This window comes from Paramormyrops kingsleyae, chromosome 16 (genome assembly GCF_048594095.1).
Source record: "Paramormyrops kingsleyae isolate MSU_618 chromosome 16, PKINGS_0.4, whole genome shotgun sequence".
NCBI lineage: Eukaryota > Metazoa > Chordata > Actinopteri > Osteoglossiformes > Mormyridae > Paramormyrops > Paramormyrops kingsleyae.
Window position 1 is genome coordinate 3,501,681 of NC_132812.1, and position 19,421 is coordinate 3,521,101.

Sequence of the window (19,421 nt, forward strand, 5' to 3'; positions counted from 1 at the left end):
TCTGAGATTTTCCTAATCCTAGGGGGTACCTCCGTTCCTCTAGGAGTAATGAGTGCACTCTTGTTTTCTGTAACTGGGGCGTTACTTCAGATAAACTAATGATTTGGGTCCGAGGGTAGTCAAGCAGGATGCTCTTCCTTCCGCTAGGGGGCTCATCGGTTTTTCATCACAGTATCAGTATTCCGTAACCCGGATGTACACGGTATCCAGCATGTTCTCCTACCCACGTGTGTAGTTACGTTTTCTGATGCGGAGCGTCATGTAGACTTCTACTGCCGACTTTTAATGGATTATGTTTAGTTAGATTTGTTATATTTAGAGTCCATTATGAAATTTGCGTACAAAGTAAGTTTCTGGTATCCTATCGCTTTTGCTAAGATATTTTATTAACCATATGTGTTATAGTCGGGAGTGTGTTTTTACTTTATTATAGTTAATGTATCTGAAAATTATTTGCGGTATTTCGCTTCACTGGGACGTGTGTAACCGATTCTTGGTTTTCTAGTTTTCCAATTTGCTTGGCGCTGTTTATCGCCGCGGAAACCTGAATTTCTCCAAGGATGGAAACACCGTGATAAGCCCCGTAGGCAATCGCGTTTCTGTTTTCGACCTTAAAAAGTGAGTTTACATCAAAATGTTCATGTCTTTTAACATAATCTTTATATTATACTTAATGAATGGATTCCGTCCAATCGTGAACGTTTTCAGTGATGCTGTTTAAAAGTGCTTCGGTTAAGTGCTTTAATCTTCAAAAAAGATCCTGAGTTTTGTCCTGTGCACATGATGCTCGTTACTCACATGGCAGTGCTGCACCATCCTGATCGCCCTGTTTGTCCGATTGTAACCATCCAGTAACAAATCCGAGACGCTGCCTTTTTCCACCTCCAAGAACATAATCTGCGTTGGTGTCTCCCCGGATGGAAACCTAGCCATCCTGGTAGATGAAGGTACGGCTATAGCGCCCGTTCCCTCTCTTCTTGTTGAGGAACTCCCGATAATGTGTGAGAGAGTTTAGTGTCAAACTATCAGCATGGTCATACTATGAAGAAATATCGTTCCTATTGTAATAAATACAATAGAAATACGACAGGCGGTGTTGTATACCACCTGATGATGTTGCTGTTATTGCTGCTTGCCGCCTGCATTTGACGCAGCTACGACGGACATATTTTTCAGACGGAGCCGCCCTGCTCATAAGCCTGGTAAGCCGAGCGGTGCTACATCATTTTCATTTCCACAAGCCTGTGCACAGCGTGAGCTTCTCTCCGGACGGCAGGTACGTTTCTTTCCTCTCTTCATTTGCATTAATTTATTCAACAGACGCTTTGTTCAAAGCAAACGTACTAGTGAGGCAGAGGCAAAATGCTTGTAAGACTGCCTCGGAGCCAGCTTAGCTACAGGTGATGCTAGGCTAAGCTTCCAACGAGTGACCAGGAACAAGTGCAAGATAGCCGTGGGAACTAAGTCTAGGGTCAAAATATAAATTCACGGTATCCAGTATTGCTAAGTGATGTCATTTTCAAGAAAGACAGTGAGCTAGTGTGGGTCACTGATAGGATGAGGTTAGCTGAGGTGTCCCAGGAAGTGATGTCTTACAACAAGTTGTGAAGGTCTTGATGGCACTCTTCAGATGTAGTTGGGTAGCTCATCATTGAGGGACCACATATGGAAAAAAATAAATAGTACGTGATTTGTTTTCAGCCGCTGGAAGACAGGCAACAGGATGGAGCCTGGGGCACCTGCTAAATCACCTTTCTTATCTTGCTGTGCAGGGTCTTCGTACCTATGTCCTTATTTAGGAGTTTCTTTGCTCTTTAGTAGGGAAGTTTGATTTGACTGTATTGGTGTGTGTGGAGCTTGCATGTTCTTCTCTTGAGTGTCTGTGTCTGCATCTGCATCCTACAATGGACTGACGTCCCATGCAGGCTGTTCTCCCGCAGTAGTCTTCAGGTTCACCGTGGTCCTGCACTGGATAGGCAGTAATGGAGGATGGATAATTGTATGTATTTGGAGGAAATTCTGGAGTATGACGTTTATCCCCCTTGCTTCTCTCTGTACAGGAAATTCGTGGTCACAAAAGAAAATGTGGCCCTTATGTACCACGCCCCTGGGAAGACGAGGGAGTTCAATGCCTTCATGCTGGACAAGAGCTACTACGGCCCCTACGACGAAACCACATGCATTGATTGGACTGACGATTCCAAGTGAGTGGCTTGTGGATGTTTCTGTGACATTTTGGCTGTCACGTCTTTCATTACTCCACAGGCAGTCAGCAAGATCACTGCAATATACTGTACAATACAATACAAGATAAGACAAGTAATTTCTGATGTGTTCAGGTTAGGGATCGACCGATATTGGTTTTTCAGGGCCGATGTCAATACTGATTATTGCTAGCTAATGATTACTGATAGCCGATATTTGGAACCGATATACATTTACAGTAAAAATGAAAATCTCTGAAAACTCCAACACAAAATATTGCCTTTATTACTTATTTTCTGTGTGGTTTCATACAACTCATGATGATGAGTCCTCAGATGGGACCACAGGTTCGTGGTCCCCGTATTTATGTTTTTTGCCACAGTTCCTCCCATACTTATGCTTGCATTGCATGTATTGCAGATAGCCTTCCCTGGTGTCGTAGAACGAGTAAAATAGTTCCAAACAGCGCTTATTATTCATTATACAAACAAAAAGTGTATACTTTTTAGATTCTTAAGTATTCATAAGAGTTGCTTTAAATAAAGCATCTAATAAAAACTATGTCTGAGCTGGAAAAATCTAATTAAAAGATTTTAAATTATAAGGTTTAATAACCATTAATTCATTTTGCTTTACATAATAGACAATGAGTAAATGTTGATTGGTAAACAGTGCTTCAAATTCTGCAATGTGCAGACATTATTTCATTTGTCTAGTCATTTATATTGACGTTAATACTAGCACCACCTCGTATGGAGGAGTAATGTACGTACTGCACGGGTTTAGGTGCTTCCAGCTTTATCATAATATGATTTGCTAACACTTTTTGTACTCATAAGTTTTTTTTATATTCAGCTATGAACCGCTTCATCTTTGAACGTGACTGTTTCAAGGTGTTTCGTGTGTATACAGCTGACTAATAAGGGCGATTTTTTTTTGCGTGTTGGTGAAAGTAGGGGTGGACAAGTATTTTGAAAATTTTCATAAGCCCTGGTAATTCTATTGTTACCACTTGGTTATTACAGGTACTAACAATGCATGCACATCCCAGTGCATGCTCACATTATCACTGCAACAAGGTCCGTTATTCCAACATTTCAGCGCTATATCCGGGAAACTGGGAAGGCTTTTCGTTATGGAAACAGCTCACAAGAGCTACGTGGTGTTTTCAGTGTGGAGGATTGTATTGCTTTCACTTGGGAAACATAAGATACTTTACCTTCCGTCCTCAGTAAGGTCTCACGCTCAGCTGTTCTCATCTTCTCTTTGATGCTTCACGCTGTGCTTGAGTGACGTGTATGAGTGATAGCGAGGTTTCAGTGGTGATTGGCTATTAATCGTATGTCATCTAGCCAATCAGAGATTGTTATGGGCGGGTAGAGCTGGGCAATATGGCCTAAAAATAAAATCTCCGATTTTTTTCACAATACATCCGATTTTCGATTTTAATCGATTTTTCCATCCCCTACTCAAAATCAAACTACAGATGACAAATAAATGGTTCAAAACAAGTCAACTTTTTTTTTTTTTTTTACTTTAGAGGTAAAGTGCAATTTGACAAGCCAAAAAAGATGCTTGTGAGATGGCAGACCACGCCATTGTAAACACTTTTTGAAACTTGCTGTGCTGGAATAAATTGGTTGTGCTGCTTCCTTTGGTTGCAACAGTTTTTAAACAGACTTTGCAACGAGGACTTGTTTGGTCTGTGTCCGACGGTGCAGAACCGAACCATTGCCATGTTGTTTGTGAATCCGCTACAGTGTTTGGGTGCGCCGCGCTAATTTACCCATGAACAACGGTGCGTCGCATTAGTTCCGCTTTTGGCGCTCGTGTGTAAAATAAGTAATAAAATCGATTTTCATAAAACCACATTGTCCTGAACTGTAAATTCGAATTAATCGATAAAATCGATTTATCGTCCTCCTCTATGGGCGGGATTTTAAATGAAGCAGCGCGGTTCCTCAGGCACAGAGGAAGAGATGGTAGCAGAGCCGCATTAGCGCACTTTGTAATAATATCGGTTATCGGTAAAATAAAACGCAGATATCAATAATCGGCAAATTCCTGATATCGGTCGATTCCTAGTACAGGTACTCCTCACCTACTTGTTTAGCGACCGCCCAAACTTACGACCAGTCGGTATTGTACGCTGTATGAGAACTTTGGCCCTGTTGACGTCAGCGCGGTGTCTCACTGTCAAGCATCTCATTTCGCATCACCCTTTCTCAGTCTGAGTCTTGTTGCCGCAATCGCTCAGTTTTCACAACGCTAGTGTTTGCAGTCTCCAAGACTACATATTACATCTTTAAATTTGTATGTTATTGTGTACCCCATAGTACATGTCAGCAAAAAGGATTATAATAAAACCGATTACCTGTATTTACATTAATTATCATCCTTTTAGTGTATTTGACAGTATTTGACCATTAACGACATGGTAATGACGTAGGACAGTTAGTTTTAGATTTCTGGGAGTGATAGTGTAGGTGGAGCTTCCTAAATGGCCTCTCTAAACCCGTGAAAGGTGCATCTGTAACACTGACCTCCTGCTTGCCACAGGTGCTTTGTGGTTGGCAGCAAGGACATGACGACCTGGGTGTTCGGAACCAAGCGCTGGGCCAACCTTGTGTACTACTGCCTGGGTGGACACAAGAATGCCATTGTGGGCTGCTTCTTTGAGCAGGACAGCTTGGATGTGAGTGTCCACCAGGGGGAGCTGTCACTTTGTTTTCTTTTTTTAATTCGCTTGTCAGTTCCGTATAAGTTTCTGATACTCAATAATGTTTGTATCACTTAATGTATTTTATAGATAAATGCATTATAATAATCAACTAGGATTTTATTTGTGCGAAAGTGTGTTTATCTATTAACTGTTTGACAGTGCTGTAGGAGATTGTGCTCATTTACAGATGGACAAATGTTCCTTTGTGTCCCTGTAGCTGTACACAGTGAGTCAGGATGGGGCACTGTGTGTTTGGGAGTGTGACACCGAGCTGGATGGCTTGCTGCCTGAGAAGCCCAGAGAGGCTCCGCTACAGGAAACGGGTGAGGAAGAGGAGGAGGAGGAGAAAGGGGCTGAAGGACAGCCTCGCGCTGAGGTCATCCGTGGGAAATCTGATGGGAACAGGCAACAGCAAGGCAGCAGGAACGTCTGCTATAAGCGCCTTGGCAAGTAGGTGACATTCCTGCCTGGATTCTCTCCTTTATTTCCCCACCTGGGGGCCAGGACTCATGCAGAAGGCTTCCAGAGTGTAGTACTAATCGTCGTTTTCTCTAGCTGACAGCTATATGAACCTTTTGCGCAGGTAGTACAAGAAGATTGCATATTATCACAATCACAGGAATGTTAAGTGTATTTTTTTATAGACCAATCAATTATTTTCCACGTGCCCTTATGGTCCATGCAAGGGTAAATGTATTTTTGTCAACACTTGTGTCCGTGTGAGCTGTGTGTGTGCAGCCCACATTTTGGTGTCATGCGGACATTTTACACAACTGTATATTTGCATGGAAATTGACTAGGTGTTTCCAGTAGGTGTGTATAAACTAGGCTTGTGGAATACAGTTGAACTTCATTTCCTGGGCACTTTGCGTCCTTTAGGTACTTCTTTAACAAGGAGGGTGATTTCAATGACTTGACAGCCGCCGCATTCCACAAGAAGACACACCTACTGGTGACTGGCTTTGCTTCTGGAATCTTCCACCTGCATGAGCTCCCAGAATTCAACCTGATCCACTCACTCAGGTTAGAGCCCCCCTTCTTTCAAAACCAGGGGCCAACTACTGTCTACCATGGGATTTGAGCTGGTGACCTTCTGGTTTGCAGACTCTAAGCCACACATGGGGGATTGTAGCCTAGGTATGGATGCTGCCTTAGGATGAACTGGCAGTGCAGGTTTCCTGTCATATTCCTCTGTGTGTTTCAGCATTTCAGACCAGAGGATCTCCTCCATTGCCATCAACTGCACAGGAGACTGGATAGGTTTTGGCTGTTCAGGTAAGGCCAAGAATGGGAGGAGCCAGAGACTCAACACACATAATCCCAGGTGTATTGAACGTGCAAGTTTCTGGTTTGCTCTGACTCATAGGACACACATGGCAAGGTCACCTGGTAACTGTGGGCTGCTGTGAGCATGCTTGTGTGTGTGTGTCATTTTTGCTAGGCATGGGCCAGCTACTAGTGTGGGAGTGGCAAAGTGAGTCCTATGTGTTCAAGCAGCAGGGACATTTCAACAACATGGCGGCCCTGGCCTACTCCCCAGATGGGCAGTATATCGCCACGGGAGGGGATGATGGGAAGGTAAGAAAGTCCCCCCCCCACCCCCGTCTTGAACAAGTCATGATTGTATCTTGTGTGCTGCAGTTTTCAATCAGAGGTTGACAGGCATATGTAATTAGTACAGTGTGTGGAGGGTGATGGGTATGGAGGATGATTGGTCCGGCGTGTTACAGGTGAAGGTGTGGAACACCACCAGCGGCCTCTGCTTCGTCACGTTCCTGGAGCACACGAGCAGCGTCACCAGTGTCACCTTCAGCCCACGTGGGTTCGTCATCGTTAGCGCCTCCCTAGACGGCTCGGTGAGAGCGTTCGACCTGCACAGGTGAGCTTCCTTTCGTACATGCAGCCGCTGACATGGTCGGGGGCGGGGCTGGGTTCTGATGGGCCGTGCCTCCACAGGTACCGTAACTTCCGCACCTTCACATCACCACGGCCAGCCCAGTTCTCCTGCCTGGCTGTGGACTGCAGCGGCGAGCTGATCACCGCTGGGGCCCAGGATTCCTTTGACATCTTCATCTGGTCTATGCAGACGGGCCGATTGCTCGAGGTGGGTCTGCCTTCCGAATCAGGATTCCAGTGTTAACGTCGGTAAGCCAGTTTGTTTGATCAGAGGTTGAATGAATCAGTAGCCAGCTCACTTTCCCTAGAGGTAAGCAAGACCTACGCATGCATGTTTTATGCAGTGATTTGAGTCACTTATCTCAAAACAAAAGGTCCTTGGAAAGGAGGCACTAACATAGTTAAAGCAACCAAAGGTTTTGTGTGAGTTTTCATCCTTAAAAGGTCAGCCAGCTAGCTGTGATAATGTTGCGTGTCTAAAGAGTTGAAGAATAACCGGGGAAAATTTCTGGGTTTTGTTAATCAACCGTTTGGAACACCAAAGAACATGTTAGATTAACTTAACATAAAAATGCCATTTAATTTGCCCAGCTTCTGAGTTTTTTTCTCCATTGAACACTGACTGTTTCTGACACTGCATCATAGTTTCATCAATTTATTTATTTATTTTTTTTTACAGGATATTTAGTCAATTAAATCTACTTTAGATTTAGTTGAGTAAATCTACAGTACAAGCAGCCAGTGAAACTAACAGGTTTAGTCATAGTCTAATGCATTATTTTCACCTTTGTTTAAAAATTTCACTTAATCAATGTGCACACACACAGATTGGTCTACCTCAATCCCCTCTGTATTCCTCAAGGAAACGTCTGTAAAGCTGCTGTTACGGCATCAGGTTTGAACATGCGGTCTTTAAGGACACATTGTTGTAAAGGTTGTAATACAAAACATTACACAAATTCAAAATTGGCTGCATATGGATTTATTTATCATTAAATTAAATATAAATGAATCCAGAATTTAGTCGTAAACAAAATACTTGCATGTGAGACATCTACATTCAACACCAGTGCATAGAATGTGAATAAAAATACCTCAACTGTCCTCTCCCAAAAACAAATGTCAGACTAGTGAACCAACTGGGTTGTGCTTATTCCTACACCTAGTTCAGTTCATGATGGTGAACTTTTCAAACAAATTAAGAGAAAAATCAACTATTTGTTTCTGTTGATTTCAATGGACTACAGTTTTGTGATGTTTATTCCTGTTATTACTGCTCTACATGGTTTGCGCTGAGCAGCCATGGAATGGTTACCAGGTTCATGGTAAACCACTGAAAAATTCCCGACAATTAGTGGTATCAGTTAAAATTTTAATCTAGGCAGTAATAGCGCTCTGGAGATTTTTAATGTCAATCCACAAATGTTTACATAAGATATTGGCTATGCTGTTATTTTGATGGTTAAGTACATAGTGCTGCCAAATTTGTGTTTTACAATATAAACCTTGGTGAAATTGTTTATGTATCAGTACTTTTTGAACATTTTTAGCACATTTTAACAATACCACAATAATACTGATAGCTGTGATCATTTTGGTCGCCATATCACCATATCACATTTTCAGACCATTTCATCTCCTGTCCTGATTTCTTTCACATTAAATGTAAACTTTAAATACATGGGTATGTAGCACAGACCAGGCTTGGCCAGTATGTAATATTTCATACCGTTATACCGTCCAGAGATTATACGATCCCCCGCAATAAGTCAGCCAAGCCTAACACAGATGTAATGGGTTTACAGAGACTTTAGAGACAGAACTGCATGGTTATGTGCTTGAAACCAGTTAGACCAACTGTATCCAATCATGCACAACTGCAGTCAACACTTACTGAAAATACTACTTCTGATTTGGATCAGTTTAAAATTCAACTCTTCCTGACATTTTTCTCTCGCTTTTATTTGTTGATGATAGTATCAGTACATTTCGTCATAATTTTTGGTGTCGTAAATTATTTATTTTGCTTTCATTTTCAATAAAATTTTAGTCATAGTTTTCATCCACAAAATTATCACTGCTCTGCCAGATCACCAAAATGTTGCCACTCCACTGACTGGAATGTGCCCAGTTGCTCTGCAGTCTCAGGGTTATGATCCACCTAAAGCTAATGAAACTAGCCTAACTTTTACGGCAAGCGTGATCACTTGATTGGTCACGTGACACAGTTTGAAGACAATACAATAGGTGTAATGTGGAAAGTTTACAAAATATATTGTTTGTCCTAACTTTAGATAGAATAGTACTTTTGTGGTTTACCTGTGTAATTTGTTGTGTTAAGTGTGAAAAGAGATTTAGTTTTGTAACATTAGTAGCATAAATTAGGGCTCAGCAGGCTGTACATGAGGCAGCGGGTCAGGACACAGTGGATATTGTGATTCCATCAATGAGAGCTGTGACACAAGATTGTGAACAGTTGTATCACTGTTTTGGTCTCGGTTTCAGAATGGTTATACCAGTAACAAACATTTATCATTACAGTAAATGTCAAATTGATATTCTGATGTGTACACAAACTGAAGTTTGTGCTTGTCTACAGTTTAACCACTGTGCAGTAATTGTCAAAATGGACAGTATTGTATAACATAGGCATAGCACATGTAAAAAAAATACAGCTGTATTACTGTATGATACAGTGTCAGACAGTCAGTATTCAGTGGGGGGAAAAACTTTCAGAACCTGGGCAAAATAAATACCGAAACATTATACAAAAAATGTTCATCATTTCAACGTAACCGTAAAGCTCATTTGTTTTCTTGCCAGCCTGTATGACTTGAGTGTGGAGTATAAAGGGCTGAGCAAATGTGAGACAAATGCAGGTCTATAACATTGCAACAGGCCTCTTGAATTGAAGGCAGATGTGATAGCTGGTGTAGTAGTGGTGTAATTCTCCACAAAATTCACAGCTCAGTAAAAACCATAGTTTTTGGTTCACGGTTTGGTGAAATTGTTCTTCATTAAAACTGCAAAGAAAATTAGGAACCAAACATAAGGCAGTGTGTCTGTCTGAATAACAAAACCAAGAGATGCTTATTTGCACACTAAAAATAATGGTGTAAAATAAATAAAAATTCACATTCATAAACTTCATCATAATGAGGTAAATCTCATCTACATCCTGTGGTTTATTATGGACGCATATCTGTAGCGATAATATAGCCATTGTGATGTTTTTTGCCCAGTCTGAATTTCCTAGCAAATACTTCTTAGATGCCACGGGGTGGCTGACTTGCTGAGGCTCTTTCTTCCTCGCTCTGGTCATACACACATTTGTATGATGGCATCTCAAATGCTTTAGCACGATGGATGTGTCCCCTACAGCATATAGACTGTCAGTCTTGGTCTTATCAGCTTCTCCTTTTCCGATGTTGTAAAATTTCAATTCAAAGTTATTCCCTTGAAAGGGTGAACAGTTACAGCCCTGTGTAGCTTGCATGCTAGTTAGCCATCCTGTAGGTTTGATTTACATGCAAGTATGCAAATCAAAATACATTTACATCGTAATACTGAGATCGGGACCATCTAATCTGGATTAGATATAAGAAGTGTGCTTAACTGGAATGTGTTGCCATACAAAACCATAATATGAAACCAGCCCAGTTGCACACTTTGCAATACAGCAGAGTGTGCTGTTATCTGATATGTGGAGAATAGAAGTGATGTACAACTTTTTGTAATAGGTATAATGCCTTTGGTCTATAATCACAATTCTGTCCACATATACATTTTTATGCATTGTGCTATTTCCTAAGCTAAATGTCCATAGCTAACAAAGTTCATGCCATGGTTCAAATTCCACCCCCTTCCCCATGACTGACAGGTGCTAGCGGGTCATGAGGGCCCTGTGAGCAGCTTGAGCTTCAACCCGATGCGGTCCGTGCTGGCTAGCTGCTCCTGGGACCGCACCGTCAAGCTATGGGACATGATGGATAGCTGGCAGACCAAGGAGACGCTCCGTCTCACTGCCGATGGTAAGCTCCGCTCCCAGAGCCACATTCCGTTTGTGTCCCAAATAAGACTGTCACTAACTACTATTTTTCTATTGATTAGTCAATGGACTATAGTATTGATTGGTTGATTAATTGAAAGGATTAATTTTACCCCAGAAAATCAAATTGACCGTTTCAATGAATTTTATTTTGACAACACAATCTGTATGCTATTGCAGGGCTTTAGATCAGGGGTCACCATCATGGTGCCCGTGGGCACCAGGATGCCCCCAAGGGCCACATCAGTCGCCTGTGGACCTGTTCCCCGTGTTGTCGTGGGGTTTCCTCTGGGTACTCTAATTGGAGTTACTAAATTGCCCATAGGTTCTGTCTCCTTTGTATATGTGACAAAGTGATTGTGTTGATCGACCTTGTCTCGTAAATATGCCAGAGCACTGAGGGTGACCTGAATCTGACCTCTCCTAGGCCTGGCTGTCACCTACAGGCCAGACGGCCAGGAGCTGGCGGTGGCCACACTGGACGGTGAAATCTCTTTCTGGAACCCACAAACGGCCTCTCAGACGGGCTCCATCGTGGGCCGCCATGACCTTCAAATGGGCCGGAAAGAGACTGACATGATCACAGCCAAGCAGGCCGCCAAGGGCAAGTGAGTGACCTGCGGGTCGTCGTGATGCTTTTACTCAGTCAGATGAAGGCGCACATGCGGTGGTCTAGGCATTGGGCTGTTCACTTGTGCTTTAGATGATGATCATCTCACCAGATGCCCAGGTTACTACTGAGGCTAATAATGCTTATCCAGCCTGCTAACTATTGTGGGTAAAGGTTTCCAGGCTTTCAGGCTTTGCTCTCCCTCTGTAGGTCCTTCACCTCCTTGTGCTACTCTGCTGACGGCCAGTGTGTCCTGGCCGGTGGCCAGTCCAAGTTCGTCTGCATATACAGTATCAAAGAGCAGATCCTTGTGAAGAAGTTTGAAATCTCATGCAACCTGTCTCTAGATGCCATGGAGGTCAGTTTCCTTGATGATCTTGATGTTTGCTGGGTATTAAAGATGAGTGGTTGGGCCATGGACCAAAATAGCACAGGTTGTAGTCCTTGGACAGGGTTTTTTATGGGAGTAGAACTTAACTGGCAATGGAAGTGCACATAGTGCAAAATAATGTTAGATGTTTGCCATCGCTTAATCCCTTAACCTGTTTTGTATTTTGTGTTTTTAGCTTTACTATAAGGTTGGCTAATCTTATCCACAAAGGGCCGGTGTGTATGCCGGTTTTTGCGATAACCTTTAGGTCAGCTGTTCAAACTCACGTGTGAGGACTCTTCAGCCAATCAGTCCTCTAATTAGTAATATATAGTACCAGTCAAAAGGATTTGGACACACCAACCCATAAAAGGTTTAATTGTACTATTCTCTTCATTTTAGAATAATTATAGAGACATCAAAAGTAAACATAAATGGAATTATGCACTGATCGAAAAATTATTTTAAAAAATATATTTATTTATTTATTTATATATTTGTTTTGGGGGCAGCTCTCTGGGTTGGGACTCAGAAGGTTGCTGGTTCAAATCCCTGGGTCAGCAGAGTGATCCCACCATTGGGCCCTTGAGCAAGGCCCTTTACCCCAGTTGCTCCAGAGACTGGCTGATCCTACTGTCTCCTCTGTGCGAGTTTCATGAGGTGGCCTCCTGAGATGCTTTTCCAACTGTCCTGATGGAAATCCCACAAAATGTGTGTGTCCACATTTCCTTCACTCTTTGGTCAAACTCCTCCAACACCATTTCTACTGGGTTTATATCAGGTGTCCAGGTCATGTGACGTGATTCTCACTCTCCTTTGTAGGTGGCTTGGCATGTCCAAACTTTTGACTGGCACTGTAATTAGGGAGTTGCAGTGAAAACCCACATACACAGCAGCCCCTTCTGGATAAGATTGGCTACTGTATGTGAAGGATCTGCTGATGCAGTAAATGTTGATCCTGCTTGTCAGAATAGTTTAATCTGTAAGGTCACATCCTGGGTCGAAAGCAGTACGACCTCTCACATTTGATTTTATCATTGATTTAGTAACGACGCTACAAACTGTAAACTGATGGACAGTAAGTCCAGGCATCGTCCCAGGTAGTTACTGGAATGCAGTATTGGCAAATGGGATTGAGTCCACATTTGGAGATGGCAGAAACCCACTAAAACCCTTGTGTATGACCTCTAGGAGTATCTGGACCGGAGGAAAATGACAGAATTCGGGAGCCTGGCACTACTGGATGAAGGGGTTGGGGACGGCGAGACGATGGCTGTCAGCCTTCCGGGTGTCCGGAAAGGTGCTCAAGGGGCAATCTGTGGTATTGGGGATGTCTGTCTAGCACAGAGTCATAGTTTTATAAAAATGGCATCTAGTTGAGATGTTTTAAACACTTTGTCATTCCATTAAGCATTTGTCCATGAGTAATTGTTGTAATATGATGTAATTGCACTGATGGGAGAGGTTTGGCCTTACTGACCCTGTGCATTGATTGTGCAACAATGTCATTCTGCATTTGGGATGTGACTCTGCTTTTGTGACATTACTGTGATGCCTGATAGGCCATGTCCTTACACAGTGAAGCAAAAAGTTGCTTGGTCTCTGAAATGCTGAGCCCAGTGTGTGTCCTCTGCAGGAGACATGAGCTCTCGGCATTTCAAGCCAGAGATCCGAGTCAGTTCCCTGCACTTCTCCCCTACGGGTAAGTGTCACGTAAACTCACCAGTTATACCAATTTCATTTGTTTGCTTGTTTACCCTTTAACCCATTCATCATCTACACCTACACACCTTATAGGTGATAAATATGAGAAGCACGTTGCTTTTGTTTCGTCACATTATTTATCAATTGTGAAATTTGTGTTTATAGCATTTGGCTGATATTCTGCAATTCAGTACCATTCAGACAGTACAGAGGTTTTCATTCATAAAATGAAATTTGTGTTTTCCTGTAAGTGCAACAGTCAGTATGTACTGTTTTAGTCTCTGAATCATTTGGTTCATTACTGTAGTATTCTGCGATTCATAGTTTGTTTGGATAGAATGCCATTCAGATTCAATTTAGTCTGTTCAACATAATCATGGTCAATAAGCCACAGCTCAGTCTTGTCAGATCACTTAGGAGCTTAGCTACAACCCTGGCAAACCGTCTGTCTGATTCAACCCTCAGGCCGCAGCTGGGCAGCTACCTCCACCGAGGGCCTACTGATCTACTCTCTGGATGGGGGGTTGGTGTTTGACCCGTTTGACCTGGACTTGGACGTGACTCCCACCAGTGTTCGGCGTCAGCTCCACCAGGCAGCGTGGGCAGTGGCCATTGTACTAGCCTTCCGCCTAAATGAGAGAGCCCTCACCCGGGAAGTGCTAGAAGCTGTGCCGTATGACCAAGGTGAGAACTCACTGTGTGGGTCCTGTGTAGGTGATCACTATGGGTCCTGTGAGGGCGTCTACCGGGTGAGTGCTATGGGTCCTGTGAGGGCGTCCCCGGGTGAGCTCTATGGGTACTGTGAGGGCGTCTACCGGGTGAGCGCTATGGGTCCTGTGAGGGCGTCCCCGGGTGAGCTCTATGGGTCCTGTGAGGGCGCCCCCGGGTGAGCTCTATGGGTACTGTGAGGGTGTCCCCGGGTGAGCTCTATGGGTACTGTGAGGGCGTCCCCGGGTGAGCTCTATGGGTACTGTGAGGGCGTCCCCGGGTGAGCTCTATGGGTACTGTGAGGGCGTCCCCGGGTGAGCTCTATGGGTACTGTGAGGGTGTCCCCGGGTGAGCGCTATGGGTCCTGTGAGGGTGCCCAATGGGGGAGCGCTATGGGTCCTGTGAGGGCGTCCACCAGGTGATCACTATGGGTCCTGTGAGGGCGTCCCCGGGTGAGCGCTATGGGTACTGTGAGGGCGTCCACGGGTGAGCGCTATGGGTACTGTGAGGGCGTCCCCGGGTGAGCGCTATGGGTACTGTGAGGGCGTCCCCGGGTGAGCGCTATGGGTACTGTGAGGGCGTCCCCGGGTGAGCGCTATCGGTACTGTGAGGACGTCCCCGGGTGAGCGCTATGGGTACTGTGAGGGCGTCCCCGGGTGAGCGCTATGGGTCCTGTGAGGGCGTCCCCGGGCGAGCGCTATGAGTCCTGTGAGGGTGCCCAATGGGAGAGCGCTATGAGTCCTGTGAGGGCATCCACCAGGTGAGTGCTATGAGTCCTGTGAGGGCGTCCACCAGGTGAGTGCTATGAGTCCTGTGAGGGCGTCCACCAGGTGAGTGCTATGAGTCCTGTGAGGGCGTCCACCAGGTGAGTGCTATGAGTCCTGTGAGGGCGTCCCCAGGTGATCGCTATGGGTCCTGTGCGGGCGTCCCCAGGTGATCACTATGGGTCCTGTGAGGGTGTCCCCGGGTGAGCGCTATGAGTCCTGTGAGGGTGCCCAATGGGGGAGCGCTATGGGTCCTGTGAGGGCGTCTACCGGGTGAGCACTATGGGTTCTGTTTGGGCATCCACGCAGGTCAGCGCTATGGGTCCTGGTTTTTATGCAAAATGGAGCCACCCTTAGCTTGAGAAACGGATCTTCTGCGAAGCAAAACATTTTCTGCCTCACAAATGTAATACACTTCAGCTCCTCATCACCTTCTATTAGATAGTTATGTAACGTGACAAAAAAAAACCACCCAATGAAACCGTACTTCACCTAGTCCTTCCAATTATGTGCATTCTGACTGTTACCTAAAATGGATGATCTGAATTTCTAAGCCATTATGTTCGTCTAAGATACCTGGGATTCACTTCAATGAGGGTCCAAAAATGCGTATATTAATGGATGATATTGTCTCTGTTTCTGCCTGTCAGTGGAGGTGGTGTGTAGCTCACTACCGGACCTGTATGTGGAAAAGTTACTGGGCTTTGTAGCTGCGGAGCTGGAGAGTTCCAATCACCTGCAGTTCTACCTCACCTGGGCCCAGCGCTTGCTTATCTTCCATGGACAGAAGCTCAAAGTCAGGTAAGAGTCATGTTGGATTTATATGTACTTTTCTCCAACCGCTGCATGATCCTGTACAGCATCATGGGAACAGTGCAGAGAACAACCTGGGCAGGATGCCAGTCCATCACAGGGCTGCACACACTCACATACCTAACTGCATGCCATTGAATTGTGGGAGGATTGTGTGAGTAGGATAAATCCTGTGCAGTATAGGGAGAACATGCAAACACTACACCCAGACCTAACCTTAACCATAAGTAACCAAACAAAATACAAGTCTTGTTGCATTTGTAGTTTTTTGATTGCAGTCAGTCAGCTGGACTCTCATCACTGTTTTTTGGCCTCCAGGTCAGGAGCGATACTACCGACCATCCAGTCCTTACAGAAGAGCATCCAGAAGCACTTTGAGGATTTGTCCAAGCTGTGAGTGCACTCAGGGTCACAGCTCATGTTTGTAGCTGCACAAATTTACTTTGGTAATGTTGGTGCGTTTCTTGCCGTAAGGATGCCTTGTTGGTCAAACAACGGGATTTTTTGGCTAAAAAAAAATCAGTAAATAAGCTGATGGAAGTATGGAATAAGCTTTCGCAGTATGGGAAGTATGCAGCGGGAAATGTTTCAAAAAACAATTGCAATTACAAAAATTGCAAGTCATAGAGGAAAATGACTGAGCCATTTGTGTGTGTCCCTTGTGCAGCTGTGAGTGGAACATCTACACTATCCGCTATGCGGAGGCCCTGTCCAAACAGAGGGGCCTGAAGAGGGCTGCATCAGAGGCAGCTAGTGACGACGAGAGGTCAGAAGTGTCAGACCTTATGAGCGAGCCGTCCCTCGAGGAGACTGACATGCTCAGCTAGGGATCCTCAAACCTGGAGACTGCCGTTCTTGCATATCAAGTCCCATGTGTCGAATAGCAAAGATGTATTGAATAAAGTTTTGGTTGAACAGATGAACCGAAGGGGTCAAAATCTGGCACGTCGTCTGCATCGAGCCACCTTGCACCTCAGAGCTTTTGCATCTGAGCCATGCTAGTGCATTGTGGGAAATAAAGTGACTGACAGGTGACCCTGACATGTAGACCGTGCATGAGATTTTTAAAAAATATTTTGAACAGAAACTTGTTTTGTGATTTATTTGTCTGGATTTTTTTTTTTTTTTAAAGTATTAAATTTTGTGTACTGAAACTCAAACATTATTTATGGGTTTTTAATGTTTTTTTAAGTGTTGCACCAATGCAGTTGAAACGGGCATGAGATACTTGTAAGACCCTTTATGTAACGGCTGTTACTTTTGAATTTCGTGGATTGCAGAGCAAACATAAAAACAATACTCTGCTTTAAGAAAACATGATTTGATGGATGGGGGGGGTGAGCAATTTTTATTACTTTTATAAAATTATTTAGCAGACATCTTTATCCAATGAGGCAAAATCAGCCAGTCCATGGAGCATTTGGGGATTAACTAAAAGGCATTAGGGTCTGATGCTGAAATCATTACGGCAATGCTGAAATTCTAAAAAACAACCTTCCGGCCCCAGACACAGTGCCCTAACCCACTTAAGCACACTCTAATCACCAGCAGATGGCAGCAACAGTGACCGTAGGTAGGATACAGACTTACCACATATATTTTTTGGCCAGTTCTGGAACTAGCCGCTATGGTGCCTCCCACTCAAGGCAAAGTGAAATCGGCTGGCAAGTCGGCTCCCCCTCAGAAGTTGGTGCCCTAGGCGGCGACCTATAGGATTGACTGCCACTGCTTTAGGTTTAAAAGAGGGATATGATTGGAAGCAGATTAAATGTGTGGCTGAAAGGGTGGTGTAGGAAAGAGGGGTTCAGGTTTATGGTGCACTGGAAGACCTGGAACAGGTGGGACCTGTTCAAGCCGGATGGGTTGCATCTGAACCAGAGGGGAACCAGTGTATTGGGGAGGCGTATGTGTAGAGTAGTTGAGGAATGTTTAAACTAGGGACTGGGGGGGCAGGGAGGTGAGTTAAGAATATAGGTGGGGAGAGATGGAAAGCCCCAATTAATATTAATATTAAAAGTGGGCACTGTAAAAGGCCTGCCCTTTGTGGTCTATCTAAATGCTAGGAGTATTAGAAAGAAAATTCATGATTTAGAGGCTTTAATTTCATCAGAAACGACATTATAGGAATAACAAACATGGATGAGTGACAATGATGGAGAAGAATATAATATGGATGGTTACATGGGACCTGTTCAAGCCGGATGGGTTGCATCTGAACCAGAGGGGAACCAGTGTATTGGGGAGGCGTATGTGTAGAGTAGTTGAGGAATGTTTAAACTAGGGACTGGGGGGGGCAGGGAGGTGAGTTAAGAATATAGGTGGGGAGAGATGGAAAGCCCCAATTAATATTAATATTAAAAGTGGGCACTGTAAAAGGCCTGCCCTTTGTGGTCTGTATCTAAATGGTAGGAGTATTACAAAGAAAATTCATGATTTAGAGGCTTTAATTTCATCAGAAACGACATTATAGGAATAACAAACATGGATGAGTGACAATGATGGAGAAGAATATAATATGGATGGTTACACGTTGTTCCGTGGAGACTGGATAGGCAAGAAGGGAGGTGGTGTTGCAGTATACGTAAAAGAAAACTTGCAGGCAAGAGAGCTCACTGATAAAAATAAAAGTACAGAAGCTGTATGGATAAAACTTGATGCTAAAGACTCAAATGGCCTAATTGTCGGGGTTTGTTATAGAGCACCTAATGCAGCTGCAGAGGAAAGCAGAGTGTTATATGACGATATCAGGATTATGAGTAATAAAAATGATGTGGTGGTTATGGGTGACTTTAATTTACCTGGGATACAGTGGGACAGTCTCTGGCTCTTCTGTAAATGAGATGGTGGAATTAGTACAGGATTGTTTTTTTACTCAGTTTGTTAATACCCCTACCAGGGGAGAAGCCCTTCTTCATCTTGTTTTCTCTAATAACCAAGATAGGATTGGAAAATTAGAGGTTTTAGAACCACTGGACGGTAGTGATCATAACAGAGAGAAGAGCGAAGTTCAAAATTGTAAATGGACTGCATTTATATAGTGCTTTTCTACTCCTATGAGCACTCAAAGCGCTTTACAATACATGCCTCACATTCACCCATCTATACCACACATTCATACACTGATGGTGGAGGCTGCCATGCAAGGTGCCAACCTGCACACCGGGAGCAATTCGGGGTTCAGTGTCTTGCTCAAGGACACTTTGATGGGGTCAGGAGGAACCCAAGCTCGAACCTGCAACCCTCTGGTTGGCAAACGATAGCGCTATCTCCTGCACCACCATCTTCCCCAAAACAAAAGTATACAATGTTAGGAAGGCTAACTTTAATGGTATGAGACTGAAACTAGAAACTGTAAACTGGATGAAGTTAAATAGCAAAACGGTTGAAGAGGCATGGGAATTTTTTAAAAGCACATTGTTTCCAGTGAAGTGCAAGAGGACTTCATACCTGTTTCCAGCAATACTAAATCTAGGAAACTACAACCAAGGTGGTTTACTAAGGAAATTAAGGATAAAGTCAGGAGGAAAAGGGCTCTGTTCCACAAATGGAAAATAACTAATGATTTCAAAATAAAGCAGGAG

The 19,421-nt window shown here is 43.9% G+C and overlaps 1 protein-coding gene across 1 annotated transcript; it reads left to right on the forward strand.

Moving 5' to 3' along the window:
- The first annotated feature begins 187 nt into the window (after positions 1 to 187).
- pwp2h (PWP2 small subunit processome component) lies at positions 188 to 17,000 on the forward strand. The gene is made up of 21 exons (XM_023792928.2): positions 188 to 345; positions 506 to 618; positions 853 to 947; positions 1,177 to 1,276; positions 2,061 to 2,204; positions 4,765 to 4,900; positions 5,145 to 5,377; positions 5,807 to 5,950; positions 6,132 to 6,202; positions 6,369 to 6,505; positions 6,658 to 6,806; positions 6,884 to 7,031; positions 10,704 to 10,854; positions 11,299 to 11,479; positions 11,692 to 11,839; positions 13,043 to 13,151; positions 13,488 to 13,553; positions 14,021 to 14,239; positions 15,678 to 15,828; positions 16,159 to 16,233; positions 16,508 to 17,000. Exons 1-21 carry the CDS (start codon positions 328 to 330, stop codon positions 16,665 to 16,667), a joined length of 2,748 nt encoding a protein of 915 aa, XP_023648696.2. The 5' UTR covers positions 188 to 327; the 3' UTR covers positions 16,668 to 17,000.
- The last annotated feature ends 2,421 nt before the right edge of the window (positions 17,001 to 19,421 follow it).